Here is a 16,913-nt window from a genome sequence, read left to right as displayed (position 1 = left end):
CCAAAGACAAAGTGTTTCCTGATCTGGTCACCAAAGACCAGGGAGTCTCCCTTATAAATTCCTTCTGAAGTGTTGGGGAGCTAAGAGAAAACTCCGTTGAAATTTGGGCTGAGTGAGGTGGAGAGTGGAGAGCCTGGACCTGTTGGGGGCAGAGTGATGCTTTAGGATATAAGTCACCTGACCAGATATCCCCACCCAAAGGTGCCCACAGCAACTAGGCAACATTCTGACCCTGCCTTCCCAGACATTCTGAACTCCTGGATTAAGCCTCTCTCATCAGCCCACTTCCCTAATCCTGTTTCTTTGCTGCAGGGTCCTTCCTCAAGACTCCTCGGCCCTTCCTTGCTTCATTCCATAAATATTTGTCCAGCACCTGTTACTTGCCAGGTATTTTCTAAGCTCTAGGGATTCAGAGGTGAACAAGATTGTTGGTCCTTGTGCTCAGTCCCCCCTCAGGGGAAAACAGGCAGGAAAATAAGTGAGGTAGCTTTGCCTTTACTGGCTACGTGAGAGGGCCACATGGCTGTGGGAGCTCAGAGAAGCCCAGGGGAGGTCAGGGCCAAGGTAACGTAGACCCTTGAGCCTGGAAGGGTCAGTGGGAGTTTGCCAGGGAGGCCATGGGGGACAGCCTGGTTCAGAGACAGAGGCAGAGGTTCTGAAGCCACTCCAATAAGCTTACAAGGGCCAATTGTTACATTTTCAGGAATTTGGCAAACCGCTTGTTAAACACAGACATTATGAAAAATTAAATTGTATAAATGTATAATCACAGACATTATTTTTAAAACAAAGGTAATAATTAATGAAACATTCCTTCCTAATTGTTATTACATTTTATGCTCTTGAAGTTATTTATATCTACTGAATCCTTGGGTGGAGGAACTACCTAACGGTGTATGGCTGCTTAGCTCTACGTTGGTAGTTTATAAACAGTCATGGTGGTAGTATTTGCATCATTGAAAAAAAATTTTTTTTTTTTTTCCTGGCCGCACCACGCAGCTTGTGGGATCTTAGTTCCCCGACCAGGGACTGAACCTGGGCCCTTGGTAGTGAGAGTACAGAGTCCTAACCACTGGACCGCCAGGGCATTCTCTGCATCATTGAAATAAACTAACACTACACATCAGGGCTTAATTTATGGTTTTGTTGATTGCATGGACCAGGGGTTAACAAACTACAGCTTGCAGGTCAAATCCAGCCTGTGAGCTAATAACGGTTTTTATATTATTTAATAGTTAAGATATTTTGTGACAGGAGGAAATTCAAAATTCAGCTATCACAAATGAAGTTGTATTGGAACACAGCCTTGTGCATTTGTTTACGTACTGTCTGTGGCTGCTTTCATGCGGCCACGGCAGAGCTGAGTAGTTGAACAGGGATTGTATGCCCTACGAAACCTAAAATATTTACCATTTGACCCGTAACAAAAATGTTTATTGACCTCTGGTCTAGACTTAAGAAAGCGATGGAGAAAACATTAACACAGATGAAACAAACGTTTGTCATTTCTATGGCCGTTACGTTGTGAATAGCACAAAACCTTGAGGAAACATTCTTCCAATATTTGAAGACCGTCATCCAATTCAGCAAAAAAGGTCACGTATCTTTGGTGAATGACTGATGTTTCAAATACGTGTCGTTGTTCTTTTACTTTTGTCTTACTCTTTAATGTAAATGAAAATATCAGCCAACATTAAGGTCAGGACTATGCTCGTTAGTCAATGATGTGAATGACTTTTTGCAGAATTGAATAGTAATCAAGCATTTGTTCACAATCTGATTTTGTCAGATCTTGGATGAACTGCAACCACAGATTGGCTACAGATGTTAAGGGTTGGCAAAAATCGAAGAGAGAATTCTACAGAGCAATTGATGCTGTAGAATTTACAATAAAGAATACTGTATATTTTAGTAGTATTTGTAAATTGTGTGCTATTTCACAGCTTTGTACCAATAAAATGTATGATAAATTTGTGTACGTATATAGAAATACACATTATTTCTAGAAAGCCAGGTGTTAAGCATTCACCAGCACACCGTGGAACAGAGGGTTCAGGCAGAGAGGGTCCAGGGGAGTCCAGGTATTCAGGGCAGAGTGAGAGGGGAGATGGTGAGGCTGGAGCACTGGAACAGGTGTGAAGGGCCTTGTGAGCAGGGCTCAGGAGCCAGACACCATCCTGAGGGCTATGAGGAGCCACAAAAGGATTTTGAGTACAGGAGAGACCCCACTGGATCTGTGTTTAGATCATGTTGGCAAGTTGTGCGAAGACTGGATTGCTAGGGACACCTTATAAGGCACTAGATTAGTGGAGGGAGGGAGAACAGTCGCAGCAAACTCAGCACTTTCCCTAGGCCAGGCCCTCTCCCAAGCACTTCACATGTGTTATTGCCTCCCTTTTACTGATGAGGAAACTGAGGCCCAGAGAGATTAAATAACTAGTAAGCGGCAGAGTTGGGATTTGAACCCAGGGGTCTGGCTTCAGAGGCAACACTCTTAACCACGACATATTTTCAGACGTGAAAGATAACGAGACCTGGAGTGATGTTTCTTAATATTAATGCATGTACAAAGTGGATCAGTGTTTACAGATATGCTTGGCAGATGGTAGGAGCTTGAGGACATTCTTCAGACCCAGCAAGACTCGACTTGCTGATAATGGTGTATGAGGAGCTTACCAGCTTCCTTCATCTGGTGGACAGTACACTCACCTGGGCTACTCTGGCCACCTGGTTCTCCCTCTGCCCTCAGCGAGCTCCCCGTCTCAGGGACAGCCTCCTGAACAGGCATATACAGGTGGGACAGAGCCTGTCTGGGCCCAGAGTGGGGCTCTTGACTCAAGTGTACGCAAGTTAAGAGGAGAAAGAGATGTGAATGATCATCAATAGGAAGGGCTTCCATGGGGGAGGCACAGATAGGAGGCTTGGGTTTGGATGGGGAGAGGAAAGAGGATGGGTCCTGCTGGATTCATGGTTTTTCTCCTTGGGCATCTGTATTTAACAGCAGAAGTTTGGTGGGAGCCCTTGAGGCAACACAGTGACAGACAGCTAGCTCAGCTGCTGATGTATATATATACATATTTGAAAGGACTAGAGGTGCCTTTCTGGCATGAGTTCTGGCTGAGGGTGTGGGCAGGAGATAATAAGGGTGGAAGTGGAGTGTTACTGGGGTACTGTGGGCTGGTGGCAGGGTGGGCCCCACATGGGGTGTTGGTCCCTCAAGGCCACAGCCTTCAGCTTAGGGCTTCCCATCCTGCTGGCTCAGCAGGTCCCACGGGTTGGCAGGTGACTCACCCCTCACCTTCACGTGACCATGGTCCAGGTTGGGGCAGCAGGTGTATGTAGAATGGAACTGTGTATTCTTCCATATGGGGGTACACGCTGTGTTACATGCCTGAGTCTGAGATGTGTGCTCATGTCTCACTGTGCCTACAGGCCATGTGGGATGTCCAAAGATGTGGGCCACAGGTGTGGAGGGTGTCCCACGGAGACTGGGGGTTGGTGAACACATAGCTCTTCTGAGGGCACGTGTGCACGGGTTCAGGTGTCTCCCTGAAAGAGGGATGCGGCTTTGGAGCGTGGTGAGCCATCAGAGAAGGAAGCCTGGGTGGGAGACAGGTGAGGAATCTCCCTGATGATGCTCATTCTCCCCAAGGAAGGCTTGGCTGGACCAGCTGACAATGCCAGGCACTCTAAACCCGTGCTGATGGCAGCAGCTTCCCTGAGCTTATCCCTTAAGCCCCTGGCTACAGGCCAGGATGGCTCCCCCATCCTAACCCTGAGAGGGCAGGCATGCTCCACAGACCACAGGCAGGCCAGGAGCAGTGAGTGTGGGCATCCAGCCAGAGCGTCCTCTCACTCCCTCTGTGGGTGGGAAGGACATAAGGGTCCGAGTGGTGTCTGGTCTGCTGGGATATGGGGAGAGCACGGCGTCCCCAGGTTGCCTATGCCCCTGGTATGTGTGCTGGCATGCAGTGTGCGTGTGTAGCCGCGTCTGGGTGTGCTGGCCCCTGACGCAGCACCCGGGGCTTGGTGCCGCCTTCCCATCGTGCTCCATGATCTGAGAGATGCTTGAAGTGGGGCAAAGAGCTTGGGCTGGGAGCCAGGAAGCCTGAGTTCTACCCCAAGCTCTTTTATTGACTTTGGAGAGGTCCCTTTACCCTCTCTGAGGCTCAAGTTTCCCGTTGTAAAATGTGGAGGGGCAGCAATCCCTGTGGTGCCACCTCACAGGCTGTTGGGTAACAGAGTCTCATGGAGGTGTTGAAAAGTCAGGAAGGCTTGGTTCTGGGGGCTTCACAAGGGGAATGTTTGGTTGAAGGGCGAGGGGTTGAAAGCAGGGAACAACTTCCAGAGAACCTGCCCTCTTCTCTACAAGGGGTGTTCAAACCTCCTGGTAAAATGAGGTGTTTAGAGTTCTGGGGCTGAACTTCAAAACAACTTGACGTTACAAGCCAAGACCTGCCTGCAGTGAGCCTGGGAAAGTCTGTCCATCCATCCTGGCCCCTCCCAACCCGGCTTGCCTGTAGGGGTTGAACAGCAGATTCCCCCAGACCGAGGTTGGGAACCAGCACACAGCTCTCCCTCTCTCATTCCCTCCCGCCCCACTCCCAGCTTGCTGTCTTTCAGGCTCAAATGCCCTGAGTTCAGACTTCTCATCCTGGGGCTGTTGGCTTAGCCAGAGCAAACAGACAGCAAAAAGTCAACAAAACAAGAAAGGAAGCAGCACAGGTGACGTGGAACAGAAAACTTGGAGGCCACAGCGAAGGTGTGTGGGTTGAGCTGGATGGAGCCGTGCGTCCCTCCTAAGAGCAGGACCCTGGGACTAAGGCTGGCCCAGCCAGTCCCTCGTGGGGCGGGGCAGGAGGGGGCTCCTGGGGGGTGCCTCCTATGGACTCTGGCCGAAGGCGTCAGCTTAGGCCGCCATCAGCGGTCGCTAGCGCTGTCTCATGAGTCTTGCAAAAAGGGTGTGATTGGGAGGGGGATGGGGTTCAACATCCCCTCTCCTTCAACCGCCCCCCTGAAGCCTGGGCTAAGTTGCCTCAGCTGCTGTGGAAAGCAGTTGAGAGGCTAACTGGGGGCCAGGGCTGCAGGTGGAGCAGGAAAGGAACAGCCTGGAACTAGAGCCGGAGTGAGGACCTCCCGGCTGTACTCCCTTCCCGGCTGTTCGCCCCAGGGCTCAGGGTCTCCGAGCCATGAATTCCTGGGGATGCCCAAGACTTCCCCTCACCCCACCCCACCCCACCCATAGGCCTAGTTGCCCTCCCTGACAGCCTATTTCTCTCCCACTCGGGGCAGGCGGAGCTCAGTTCTCTTAACATACATTTATTGTGCACCTGCTCTGCACAACATCCTGTGCAGGCTGGGGCATCCCCAGGAGGCTGCCTGCTCAAGGCCCTGTCACCCCTGGACCTGACTGCCTGTTGACTGAGCTGGCAATTGTCCGGTGCCTGGGGCAAGCCCCACCCCCAGACCCTGGGTTGGGGGGCGGCAACCGGGAAGTCAAGTCCAAGAGCTGAGCGGCTGAGCTGTAATGGGAAGCGCTGGAGACCAGATGCACCCAGCTGGCTGGAGCATCTTGAGATCTGGGCGGAAGTCCGTGGGCTTTGGTTTTGCTGTCTGCCTGTGGAATGAGCATGGTATCCTTTCCTACCCCATCCCCAGGCCCCGCAGCCCTTCTAGCTTTGGTCCTGGAGTCAGGCAAGAGTCAATCAGGGCAGAAGGGACGGGGTTTCTTTCCTCGAAGAGGCATCTTCTTGGGAGATTGGACTGACATATATACACTAATATGTATCAAATGGATAACGAATAAGAAAAAAAAAAAAAGAGGCGTCCTCTCCACCACAGAGTGTTTACTCCCCACCAACTCATTCTCCCAAAACACTGCGAGGTGAGTATTAGTATTTCCATCATACAGATGAAGACACCCAATTGAATATCTTGCTCAAAGGCACCCAGCACCAATTAAGAAGCCAAACTGGATTCAAGCTCAGGTCTGCTGTCTATAAAGTCTGAGTTAGGAACCAGAGCTCACTACCTGGATGGGGGGAACCACCCCTGAACAGCCAAACCCCAAAACAGCCCCACACTCAGGCTCCCAGCCAGGAGGTCCCTGAGGTTTTCACTGCTCCTTTCTGCTACCACCGCACTCTTTCTTCTTCTCATGAAGCATCCCTGATCTGGACTCCCTCTTTGCTCTGATTAACTCAGTACCTGAGATGCCACCATTATTAGACTCTTTTTTTTAAAATAAATTTATTTATTTTATTTATTTTTGGCGATGTTGGGTCTTCGTTGCTGCACGCGGGCTTTCTACAGTTGTGGCGAGCGGGGGCTACTCTTCGTTGCAGTGCGTGGGCTTCTCGTTGCGGTGGCTTCTCTTGTTGTGGAGCACAGGCTGTAGGTGTGCAGGCTTCAGTAGTTGTGGCATACGGGCTCAGTACTTGTGGCTCACGCGCTCTAGAGCGCAGGCTCAGTAGTTGTGGCGCACGGGCTTACTTGCTCTGCGGCATGTGGGATCTTCCCAGACAAGGGCTCGAACCCGTGTCCCCTGCATTGGCAGGTGGATTCTTAACCACTGCGCCACCAGGGAAGCCCTGACTCTTGTTTACTTGTGGGTTAAGAAATTGCTGCTCAGAGCTTCTCCTTTAAAATGTTTTACTGTAGAAGGATTTTTGATATTGATTTAGGCAGAAATCAAAGGATGAAACCAGAAGGTGAATGGCTGATGGGGAACTTGACAGTGGTGGGATCAGGCTGCCACCCTCTGAACCCACTGACGGGTCAGCATCACTAAGCTTGGGGCAACTAGACATTATGTGTCTCTGGATGAAGTACAGTAGGAAGCACACAGAACTGTCCACAAAGGATTCCTACCCCCCAAATTGATCCTAAATAAAATTACATGATTAGAGCTAACTTCCTATATATTCTAAGAAATACAGGGGATGGAGGAAAAGTTAAATGATACCACAAGGAAGCAAACACAAACCCAGAACTGTGACTTCCTATGGAACCACATGTACTCAATAGTGACAGTGACAGGAACAGAATGTGAACAGAACAGAAAGGGGAACGGGTCATGTTTAAGAAAACATTTAACCCAGTGCAATGTGTTTGGATCCTGACTGGAACAAACCAACAAATTAAGATATTTGGAAACAATGTGAGTACTTGGTAAGTCCATGGAATTGTTCATTTTGTTAGGCATGGGATAGTCATTATGTAAGTAAATGTTCATAGATTTTAGAGATGAATACTGAAGAATGCAGGAGTGAAATGCCATAATAGCTGGAATTTGTTTCAAAATACTTCATAAAAGAAAAAAAACCCCAAAACATCTGTGACACCAGAGTGCCAAAAGGTTGATGATTTTATTGGGTGAAGGTTATGTGGAGGTTCATACACTACTTTGGTGCATGTTAGAAATTTTCATTTAAAAATGCTGTAAAGGGGTATGGAGCCTGCTTCCAGGCGTTAGGCTTGGGCATCTGAGCTGGCCTGACTGCTGGGAACTCATCTCTGTCCAGTCCACCGCCTCCATCTCAGCTCCTCTGATATCCACGTAGCTGGTGGGAATCCTTGTTTGGAACTGAAACATAGCGCATTGTCCCCAAGACGGGGCAGGCTCTCTGGGTCAGCCTAGGCAGACATAGGCAGCCCTTCTTCCAACTCCACTCACTCTGTAATCAGTCAAGCCTTCCTGCCCTCCATCCTTGTCTCTCCTGCCATGGAAACATGACCAAAGATGCCCAGTCTTTGGGCTGAGGGACATCAAGAGGAGAGCTCAGAGCTGTAGGCAGAGGAAGGCCTCTGGCCCTGTTACGGACGGTGGGGCGGGGGAGATGAGGGCCGATCTAGTGCCCCCAGCCAGATGAGATGGGAAGCCCAGAAGACAAGACCAGCTCTCTGGATACCCTCCTTGGTGTGGGACAGGGCAATGGAGGCACCTAGACCATCACCAGAGCTGAACAAGTTGTACTCTGTCTCGGGAGGGTCTCTCCCCCAACCTCTGCTGACTCTTCTAAATTCACTCAGCAACATGTCCTCATTTCCTTCCTGCAATTCCATCCAATTACAATGTCAACCACCGTCATATTAAACCACCCCTTCTGCAGTCACTGCTGCTAATTCTGCACCATGGGGAACAACACTGCTGGGGTGGTCCTCCTCGCTGTACGCTCCATCCTTGTCTCTCCCATGCAGAGATGCATTAGGGCATCCTCAGGCCGGGCTAGGAGCCAGGACACCTGGGCTTGACTCAGGCTGGACCTTCGGCTATACCGAGAGCAGAAGAGACTGTGTCTACCTGCTCAGTCCAATCTGGCTCAGCTGGTACTGCAGGGGACCAGCCTGGGCGTGAGAGGAACCTCCATTGATACTGGGAGAGGCCCGGGAACTGGGAAGGCCCCATCTCGCCTTGGGCCCCTGTGTTCCACCAAGCCTTCCTGGGCTCAATGCCTGTGGGTGCCTGGGCCCAAGTCCCTGCCCACACAGACCTCTGAACAGCCCCCTGGGCAATCACTGTGTTCCTGGAAAGCTGTAAGTCAAATCCCACCTTCCCGCAGGCTAACACGGTCATTTCAGAGCTGCTTTCCTGCTGAAGGGGGGCACCTTGTGAGCATTTCCTCGGGGTCTCTATTCTCTCTTTGTCCTCAGTGGAACATATATATGTGTGGAGAGGCCTCCAGATTTGGGCAGAGATGACAGGTAGGGAAGGTATCTCAGGGAGCAGCCGACCTTGCCCACCTGGAAGGAGGTAGGGAGACGGCTCCACTCGGGGAGCCGCCAGTGTGATTGGGGCGATGGCGTAGTCACATCACACCCCGGTAGTCAGGCCCTCTGGGCGCGCCTCCTTTTTCAGGCTGAGCAGGACAGTGGAGAGAGAGTAGCTTGCCTGGGGTTGCTGAGATAAGCTCTCTGCCCACACTCAGCCCCCTGTTCCAGATCAGATAGGGCACGTTTCTGCAGTGAGTGGCCTGCTGACGGGCACCGTGCTGACGCAGGCAGGAAAATATTAACCCAGAGGAATGGGCGCATGCTCGTGTGTGCACGACTCTTGTGTGTTTGTGTGTGTGTGTGAGAGAGAGAGACAGTGAGTCCACAGAGAGGTTTTCACATTCAAGACCAGACATAGACACGTACATATACACACACACCTACTCATTCACACATATGTTCACATACAGATATATACAAAGATACAAATGCTTCTCACACATGCAAATTTCTTCAGTGTCATCTCCCAACTTCTTCTGTCAATGAGACCCCCTCCTCTAGGAAGCCTTCCCTGATAGCTCCAGCTCATACTAGAAAGTGACAGGCCTGAGCTCTATGCCTGGTTTCTGATGCCAAATTAGGTAGCCTGATGAGGACTTTAGAGAGGAGCAGACGGGGTTTGAATTCTGGTTCCATGACTTATAGGATGTTTGTCCTTGGGCAAGTGGTGGTACCTCCTGACCCTGTCTGCCTCAGTCTCTGTCCACTCTTCCCTGGAGGCCCACGTATGACTCTGAGAAGGAAGGATGAGAGCCTGGGCTCGGGGGAGGGTCTGGTCATTGGAGAGTGTCAGGGTTAAAGACCATCCTGGGTCCTGACTGTGCCCCCAGCCCTCGCCAGCCCAGCCACCCAGCCCCCAGTTCTCCTAGCTTGGGTCCCTGGCCTCCTGGGCAGATCTGGATGTTCTAGTTCTGGGTCATCTTGGGTAAGTTGCTACCTTGTTCTGAATCTCGGGTTCCCTACTTGAGTTTGAAAGGGGACACTTACCTGGGTGAGGATTAAGGGTCTTTTCTTTTTTGAGCAGTCTGAGAATTTTCAAGATGTCAGGTGATTTCAGAGAGACCAGGGTTTGTCCAGGTACAGGCACTGCTCTCCCACCCCGCTCCCTGCTCCTTCAACCAGAGCTGCTCATTTCTTACTGATTGATACCACAGTGCCTGAGTTATATGGACTCTGTGGCTCCATGCTTCCACTGCAGGGGGCATGGGTTCGATCCCTGGGTGGGGAACTAAGATCCCGTAGGTTGCATGGCGTGGCCCCAAAAAAAAGTTCTTAAAAAAAAAAAAAGTCTGGAAAATCCCAAGTGGAAAACAATTTGACTGAAAGCCAGTTTACATGATAAATAAGTTAATCAAATGGCATGTTAGTGGAAATAAATAGTTGAAATGATTCATTTTTTACACATTGATACTTTGGGGGGCATTTGAGGGAAGTTCAGAGAAGTTTTAGTGTATCTGGGCATTTTTCTTTATTCTGATTTTTTAAAATTTCTATTTGCATTTTTATTCCTAACTGGGTTTCAGCCAATTGTGTCTGTCCCATGCTATTCATAACAGAAAAGAGTTGGATACATTTAAAATTGGAGACAATTCTGTGCTGTACAGCCACATATATGACATGGATGTGGACCTACTGGCATGGAAAAGATGTTCTTAATGTTTGAGTGAAAAAAGTACTTTACAAAACTTTATAGAAGTTTCCTTCTACTTATTGTTGACAAAGTGTGGGGCGGGGGAGGAGAATGTGTGTCTGTGTATACATAAAAAAAAGGATTAGAAAGAAACTTACCAGAATTTTTGTAGTTATTGTCATGGAGGGAAAATGCTCTTTTCACTTATTTCTGTTTTAGGTAATAGAAGAAGTAAAAGAAAAGAATCTGAGTCTTTTTTCCATTTTTTAAAACTTTCCACTCCAATGATGGACAATTATATCTGCTTGACTTGTTTGGCTATGTGTTCATAAACATTTAAATTTTCAGTTAGGTTGAACATTAATGTCCCCAATCACTAGATCACATTAAAAGATTTTTAGTGTAGTGAGTAAGAAAGGGGAGGTTGATGAGCACTGGGTTTTTTCCAACCTATTTACTAGCAAAATAAGTGTATTGCAGGCAAAATTAAAATAAGAAAACTGAATGACTTCTGAAAGAGGGACCAAATGCCTAAAGATACATCAGAGTCTGCAAAAATTGCCCTGTAGCACACTAATATTACCAATTCATTTCAACTGATTTATCATTTCAATCAAATTAGTTTTTGAGTTAATGGTCTGCTGCTGCCTTTGTAAACCTTTTCCTGGCTCCTTTCTAGAGGCCAAAAGTAGTGGGGTGAGAGGACTGCATACCCTCCAACCCCATTTCACAGGTAGGGAAACAGAGGCTCAGGGGCAGGGACTGAGCCAGGGTTGGGCAGTGAATCTGATGCCCAGCTGGGACTCAAACCCAAGTAAATGTGCAAGGCATCTGGCGGGGTCTTCACTGAAGCCAGAGCTAGGATACTTGGTTAAATTTGAATTTCAGAGGAACTATGGGTAATTTTTTGTTTGTTTTTCCTTTTTTGTTTGTAAACAATGGGTAATATTTTAGCATAAGTATGTCCCAAATATTGCATATATTGTTTCTCTGAAATTCAAATTCAAAACTGAATGTCTTGCGTTTTATTTGGCGGCCCTACTCAGAGCCCACCCTGTGCAGACAGGACCCCGGGTATTCCCTGTCTGCCTGCACCATCCCCCTTGGACCTGGAGATCCCCCCAGGCTCTGTCTAGACCCACCTCTGACCCTAGTGCCCAGCCTCGCTGACCCTCTTGCTGCCTGTCTTCTCTCCATGGTTGAACTTTCTGCCGCCTCAGCCTCCACTTCTTCAGTGCTGTGACCGACCTCCATCCAGCCAGTTCACCAAGGCTAGCCTCCCCTCAGCACTCACCTCTGGGGCCACAGCCTCCCGGAGCTTCCAGTGTCCTCTTGGCAGCCTGGTGTCTGGGTTTCTATCTCCCTCCTCACCTGCTCCTTCTCAGTCACCCTCCTGTCCCCAGAATTCTGCCCCCATCCCTTGCCCCACACCCTCGTGCTTCCTGGCGAGCCCATTGACTCCTGTGGCAGATGCCCAGGGGCTGACATCTGTTCTCTTTCTCCAGCCTGAGCCTGGGCCCAATCATGCCCCTGCCTGCTGGGTGCTCTGAGGCCACAAGGACCCCAGACTGACTACTTCACTCTTCTCTTTGCTTAGCACCTTTCAAGGGCTCCTCAGGCTCTTGGGATAAAGTCTGCCTCTGTGTCCTGGCAGACAAAGCTCTTCGTGGTCTGTCCCTGCCCGTTTCTCCAGCCCTGTGCAAACCGCTGACAGTCCCCAGAACATATTAGGTTTTCTCACAATCCCACTGGGCTTCAAATGACTTAAAATAACCACTACCGGGGCTTCCCTGGTGATGCAGTGGTTAAGAATCTGCCTGCCAATGCAGGGGACACGGGTTTGAGCCCTGGTCCTGGAAGATCCCACATGCTGCAGAGCAACTAAGCCTGTGAGCCACAACTACTGAGCCCGTGTGCCACAACTACTGAGCCCACTAGCCACAACTACTGAGCCCACGAACCACAGCTACTGAAGCCTGTTTGCCTAGAGCCTGTGCTCCACAACAAGAGAAGCCACCACAATGAGAAGCCAGTGCACTGCAACAGAGTAGTCCTCTCTCTCCGCAACCAAAGAAAAGCCCGCGTGCAGCAACGAAGACCCAACGCAGCCAGAAATAAAACAAATAAAAAACAAAACAAAACAAAACAAAACAAAACCAAAAGACCACTACCACCCCATCCTCCCTCTCTCATTTTAAAGGACTCAGTGCCCATGTCATCTCTTCTGGAAGATTCTTGCCCACCTCCAGGCTGGCTTAGCTGTTCCTGTAACCCCTCTACCTTAACACAGTGTATCCTAAGTCACCTGCAGTTTTTTTTTCTTTTGAAGGTTGATTTTAATGAACAAAAATCTCTGTATAAAAACATTTAAACTTTATCAAATTCTTTAAAAATACACACACACACAGATCCAAATCCAATACAGAATCTTTTGAAGATTATCATTTTTCACCTCAGCATAACATGTAGAGGGATTTCTGGATAAAACTTTACATGTGAAAAAAGACCCATAGTCTTACACATGCACACACACAAGAGCACACAATCACAATCAGGAAGAACTAAAGTATATGGTAAGAATGCAAACGGAATGGGAATGAATTTCTTGTAAAGCTTATATAAAAGAATGCTGCAAAGGGGCTTCCCTGGTGGTGCAGTGGTTGAGAGTCCGCCTGCCAATGCAGGGGACACGGGTTTGTGCCCCGGTTCGGGAAGATCCCACATGCCACGGAGCGGCTAGGCCCGTGAGTCATGGCTGCTGGGCCTGTGCGTCCAGAGCCTGTGCTCCGCAACGGGAGAGGCCACAACAGTGAGAGGCCCACATACCGCAAACAAACAAACAAACAAAAGAACGCTGCATGAGTAAAAGAACTTTCTATACCAAGAGAAGATGCAGAGAGGGGAAAGAGAAAGCAGAGGTTAGTCTAACTCATTAATAAATAGTTTGAGAAGGTCATTCAAGAACAGTGAATTTGGGGAGTTACAGATAATCCCTAGTTTTCACCACCTCAAATTCTGTGAATCTGGTAACTGATGATGCTTTGAAAGTGTCTATGTTTTCATTTTTTTGTAGGTCTTGATTTGTTCATCAATTTTTAGGTGTGGTTTGTCCCTTTTGGTGTTAATTCCTCAGTTCTCGCTCAGTGTTACATCCAATTCACCAGAAGAGCCACAGTAAGAAACGATGGCAAGCACAGAGGACTACAAGGGTGGCAGTCACGGATGGCAGTTAGTAAGAGCCAGACGGCCTGGGTTTGCATTTCAGTGTCACTAGCTGCTAGCTTCCTGTTACTCAGCAAGCTCCTCGGCCACTCTCTGTCTCCATTTCCTCATCTTCAATTAGGGATCATTATTACCTACTTCATATAGGGCTATTAAGAGGATTTAAACAAGATAATCCACTTAAAGAATTTATCACACTGGGCTTCCCTGGTGGCGCAGTGGTTGAGAGTCCGCCTGCCGATGCAGGGGACACGGGTTCGTGCCCCGGTCCGGGAAGATCCCACATGCCGCGGAGCGGCTGGCCCCGTGAGCCGTGGCCGCTGAGCCTGCGCGTCCGGAGCCTGTGCTCTGCAACGAGAGAGGCCACAGCAGTGAGAGGCCCGCGTACCGCAAAAAAAAAAAAAAAAAAAAAAAAAAGAATTTATCACACTGCCTGACACAACTAAATGTGCAATAAATGTTACCTAAAATTACTATTAGTCATAGAATTACAGGGGAATCAAAAGAAGAATTTTCCTCTTTCTCCGTATTTCTCTTTAATGAGGTTTTCAGAGGCAAAAAAGATTGAGGATCTAGTCTTATGAATATAGATATTTGCTTTTATGTTAGAAGAAAAAATTACTTGGCCATGGTTCCATATCACAAAATTTAACATCTTTCCATTAAACATCACACAATCCTCCTCATCATTATGCCCTACACACACTCTAAGTGATGTGGAGTTTCTATTGATATTCAACAATAGGGTCCAGAAATTTTAAATAAGAAATAGTTGCAGAAATGCATGTTGGGCAGTAATCTGTGGGCGCCCTAAAAGCTTGGGCCAACACAGATGCCTGGGATTCTGCCTCCAAGGCCTGGACCCGCCCACACACAGTCAAATGGGTCAGGTTCCTGCAGCCCTTCAAAGCTCCATTTGAGACCCCCTTCAAGAGGGGAGCTCCCAATAGGTGAAAGGAGCAGCAGCCACTGAGGATGGAATGCCCCACACCTACTTCAGTACGATAGGATAGCGATCATTGGTTTCTTTCATTGTGTCCAGAATAAAACAGGCTTCTTCCTGAAAGCTCTGTATCATCTCATCACTAAAGAGCACATGGATTCCTGTGGGCCCCTGCTTGTGGACCTGGCTGATATGGCAAGGGGAAATGCTGAAAAGCTGAGCCATTTTTTCTGTCAGTTCAACAGCTGTCAGTTCTTCTAGGTAGATGGCATGGTAAACGAAGAAAGTACCATTTGAGTCTCCATCCTTATGCTTCTGCTGCTGTTGCCGCTGCCCCTCAGCCGCAAGGATTCCTGACAAACATAAATGGTTAGCCTTGGGCGCACCATCCGGCCTTTTAATGCATTAAAAAGTCTGATTCCATCTGCAGGGCCACAGATTTGAATCACATCGTCTCTAGTTAGTTTCAATAAATCTGCCCCTGAGACGTTTGTAAAAAGCCTCGTGAATGTGGAAAAACGGTTTCCATGCAACCACTGCTGAGCCTCCTGAGGTGTGGTTGTCGGCAAGAGGTTATCTGTGACTGGAGGGGGCAGCTCTGGCTGGTGACTTGGTGAACCATTTCCTTCCCCAAGAGAAAGACTGCTATGGGAACTGCTGAAGCCAGGTGATGGGGAATTATTGACATACGTGATCTCGGGCCGTGGAGAACACTCTGTGAGTATAGTTGTCTCATGGGAAGGTTGCTATTTCTCCTTCTCATGAGGCGTTCGTTTCTCCATTTTCTCCCTGTCTGTTTTTTGTTTTCTGTCTGCACCTTTGGGCTTGAAGACTTTGATCTGGCAGCTGGCTGAGTGTAAGTGCTCAGTATATTCCCCGTTCTCATTCTCCTTGAAGGTATCGGTTTGTACTCGAAATGGCACTCCCTTCTCTCCACCATGTTTCTGCATAGTGAACTCTGTGCTAATACAATGCACTTGAATAAACACAGATGTCCTCTTTGCAGGGTCCCACAGGAACTCCACTGTATTTAGTTGGTTTGGATTAGCCCTAGGATCGATTATACCCACAGACATTGGGATATCTACGTCAAGAATTCTATCTCCAGGTGGGTTCCACCTCCAGCCCTCCAGCTGCTGATGTTCAGTGTATTGGAGCCGTCTGTCATGGAACACGACACGGAATACACTCTTCACCAACTTGCCATTAATTTCTGGTAGTTCTCCAAGTTTCCTGTTGTCTAGTATTCGGATTTCATAAGACTGGCCTTGATTGAGATGTGTCAGGGTTTCATCATGGAGTTTCACTGCTGGAGAGGTGGCAGCACAAAGCACATATTGAAAAGGGAGGATTTTATTCTCATTATCTGGAGGCAAACTTGACTCTTCTTGCTTAAAAATGGGCAATGCTTGGACATCACCTGCGCTCCCATGTCGCTTTCGCACCTTTTCTCCCGCCCCTTCCTGCGGGAACCACCTGCCGTTTATCTGTCTGTCCCAAGACACAGGCAGGAGGGTGTCTGCTCTACCTCTGGGTCCTCAGCGTACAGCCCAGTAAATGAGTCCAGGGCTGGATCCCTGACTCCAACATGGATCCCATTTCCCTCCCTCACCAGCCTGATCCCAGTCTAATCCAGCTCTGCTCAAGTTCTGACCTCATCCAAGACCCCAGCTTCACTTTTGACTCTTACCTCACCCTGGCCTCAACAGCACACAAAGGAAAGGAATAAAGGCAGGTGCCCCTCACTCCAGGGGTACATCTCTACCTCCCTGAAGAAGGACTCAGCGTCCTGAGCCCTCTTCGAGTCTGCAGAGGGGAATGAGGGCAAGTAGGGGTGGGAACCTGGGCAATGCAAGTTCCAAACCTGACCCGGTCTATTGGCACCCTCTAGAGGACAGTTCTATTACCAGAGCTGGCTTTGCAACTAGATCCTATACCACCTCTCCACAATGAGGGGCTACAGTCCTCAGAAGCTTCTGGACCCACTGCCCACCATCCACTACTCCACCTGGGGGGCCTCCTTACGTTCTGCAGACCAGCAACCCCACCCTTGTTTCTCAGCACTGGGTCACCTGCTCAAATCCCAAACTGGCCCATCTTTGGAGGCTCAGCCATTCCCTGGCTCCAGAAGTCCTCTCAGATGGCAGCTGGTGCCCTGGTTTGCTCCTGACCCCTCCTTGGTCACCCCACCTGCAGCCTTACATTCTGGTCCAGCTTGGCTCCTTCCCAGATGCCTTGCTTGCTGTTCCCAAGGGAGGCATCTTCTTGATGGTGGGGTCTAGGGTTCCCCTTCCCCCACTCAGACAGGGGCTCCCAGAGCACGAGGCCCAGGCTCTTTCTCCTCCC

General features: G+C 49.1%; 1 protein-coding gene across 1 annotated transcript; it reads right to left on the bottom strand.

The window, feature by feature from the left end:
* Positions 1-14,615: 14,615 nt before the first annotated feature.
* On the bottom strand, positions 14,616-16,828 carry LOC309824170 (alpha-globin transcription factor CP2-like; the record flags this gene model as incomplete). Its single annotated transcript, XM_082656903.1, is given in 4 exon segments — positions 14,616-14,897; positions 14,900-15,313; positions 15,317-16,058; positions 16,770-16,828. Coding segments are annotated over 4 exon segments (1,497 nt in total).
* Positions 16,829-16,913: the final 85 nt, after the last annotated feature.

The sequence above is a fragment of the Grampus griseus genome (assembly GCF_964374135.1).
Source record: "Grampus griseus genome assembly, chromosome: 6".
Classification (NCBI taxonomy): Eukaryota; Metazoa; Chordata; class Mammalia; order Artiodactyla; family Delphinidae; genus Grampus; species Grampus griseus.
Note: the sequence above shows the minus strand (reverse complement) of the source record. Positions and strands in the feature narration are given on the sequence as shown.